The sequence below is a fragment of the Aplysia californica genome, unplaced genomic scaffold (assembly GCF_000002075.1).
Source record: "Aplysia californica isolate F4 #8 unplaced genomic scaffold, AplCal3.0 scaffold00759, whole genome shotgun sequence".
In the NCBI taxonomy this organism is placed as follows: Eukaryota; Metazoa; Mollusca; class Gastropoda; order Aplysiida; family Aplysiidae; genus Aplysia; species Aplysia californica.
This window is the reverse complement of record NW_004798029.1, coordinates 254,414-256,220: the sequence shown is the minus strand read 5'-3', so window position 1 is coordinate 256,220 and position 1,807 is coordinate 254,414. Positions and strand designations below refer to the sequence as shown.

Genomic DNA, 1,807 nt, shown 5'->3' with positions numbered 1-1,807 from the left:
TGTTTTCAGAGGTAAGATTAGTGAGAAAAGGGCCGCCAAAGATGAATTATTTCCTTAGCTTAAGAGTCCATGGTAACTGAATATTTACATTTTTTGTGCCTTTAATCAACGTTTTTCAGAAAAATCCATACAGAAATGAGTTCTTTAATGGGCATGAAAGGTGTTGAGCCAAAAAAAAATTGTATTGAAAAAATTCACAAACCTGCAGAAAAATGCAAGTTTCTTCACTTTGATTATTTTGACGAGAGCCTGATTCCACCACGCTGCCTCACAAATAACAAACAGAAACAAACCAACAACAAGATGCATTCTCAGAATGTCAATTCGAAGAAAGGACACACAAAGCAGTACTCACCTCAGCTGCTCTCCTATGATGAAGATCTCGTAAGTCTTTTCATACCATCCCTGTTTTCGCCGACTCATGGCCGAGTTTTTAACAAAAATTAAAGCAGTCACGAGTCCATTTAAAAAAAGAAAGAAAGAAAGAAAGGAAACAAGTGCGAGCGCACTCAGTCACAGACACTATTCACAGTCACAACCAGACTCCAAAAAGATTGAGAAATCACACCACACCGATAACTCAAATTATGTCTCTTACTGGAGAAACGTAGATTATTCCTCTCTGACTTAAGTGGTCTTTTTATATTATGTTTGTCGAACACTCCGCTCACAGCTCGGTCTGAAGGCTTCAAGTTCAAAACTACCACAAAGACATCAAGTCCTTATACCTACTCCTACACGTGTGTTGTAAAGAAATCCCTTTCACCTCCACCGGACTCCTTCGCCCACAACGTTTATGATGTTGACAGCGGGTTGGAAAAAATCGACGGAGCTCTCAAGTTTATCAATACTCCCAAAGCTGAAAACACAACCACGAAGCCGGGCGTATTAATGGATAAAGATCAGACAAAGTGTACCGTACCGACAAGGTGGATAATGTTTGCAATGCGATGTGGTGGTATGTCAGTCGTACACACTTATGTGTTCGTGGGTGGTCACCTTACAGTCTCCCTCCGTCTTTTAGTGAACATACACACAAACACACACATACGCCTACAAAATTTCTTAGGCTTCGACTGACTATTGTTTGAATAATTACAGGCTCTTATGGAGTAGATTATGAGAATATACATACAATGGTTGGCGTGGGCCGATATTGTGCGCGGTCACACCTCCCCTGTGTTATCTGTCTTCTCTCTCCGTGTGATAACAGCGAGGTATGGGACCACAAGTGGGCTGTGGTTCTTGTAACCTGTCCATGTCGTTTTATGCAAGAAAAATTCTGATATTATGCAAACTGAGCCAAAAAATGTGAAATTATGCGATTCTGTTAATTTTAACAAAGAATGATAAAGGAAAATAATCAGAAACTATGGAAAAAAAAGAATCAAAATTTACTAAATTACGCGGGGAGCCTAAAACCACGGGGACAGTGTAATTGTCATGGCGAGCTTGACAACTTTGCAGAATGCCTTATGGTAAACAGGGCGTTTTTCTGTGACGGGCGGTGGTATTTGGGAAGTGTTGTTATATCTGTTTAACAAAGGGTTTAGGGCTGGAATATTTGACGCAATGAATAAAAGAAATGTTCTGAAACACACTGGGTTTTTTTTTCGGGGTAGGTGGTTTTACGCCACTATCGAGAAAATCTAGAGTCTAGATAATTTAGGAAGTGGGTTTTCGACAATGACTATTAGAGCGGGCTCAGGTTGAGAAGGATAAAACATCTCAGCAGAAAGACCGAAACGCTCAAAGAAAGACCGAAACGCTCACGATCCTGCGTGCGATTGCGATTGGGTAGGGGGGG

The 1,807-nt window shown here is 40.8% G+C and overlaps 1 protein-coding gene across 1 annotated transcript in view; it reads right to left on the bottom strand.

The window, feature by feature from the left end:
* LOC101850514 (DEP domain-containing mTOR-interacting protein) overlaps positions 1–1,151 on the bottom strand; it is a gene marked incomplete in the record, with an annotated part of 34,467 nt that extends 33,316 nt beyond the window's left edge. Inside the window, 1 exon segment of the mRNA XM_013088546.2 lies at positions 356–1,151. Within this exon segment, the coding sequence (XP_012944000.1) occupies positions 356–423 (68 nt within the window).
* Positions 1,152–1,807: the final 656 nt, after the last annotated feature.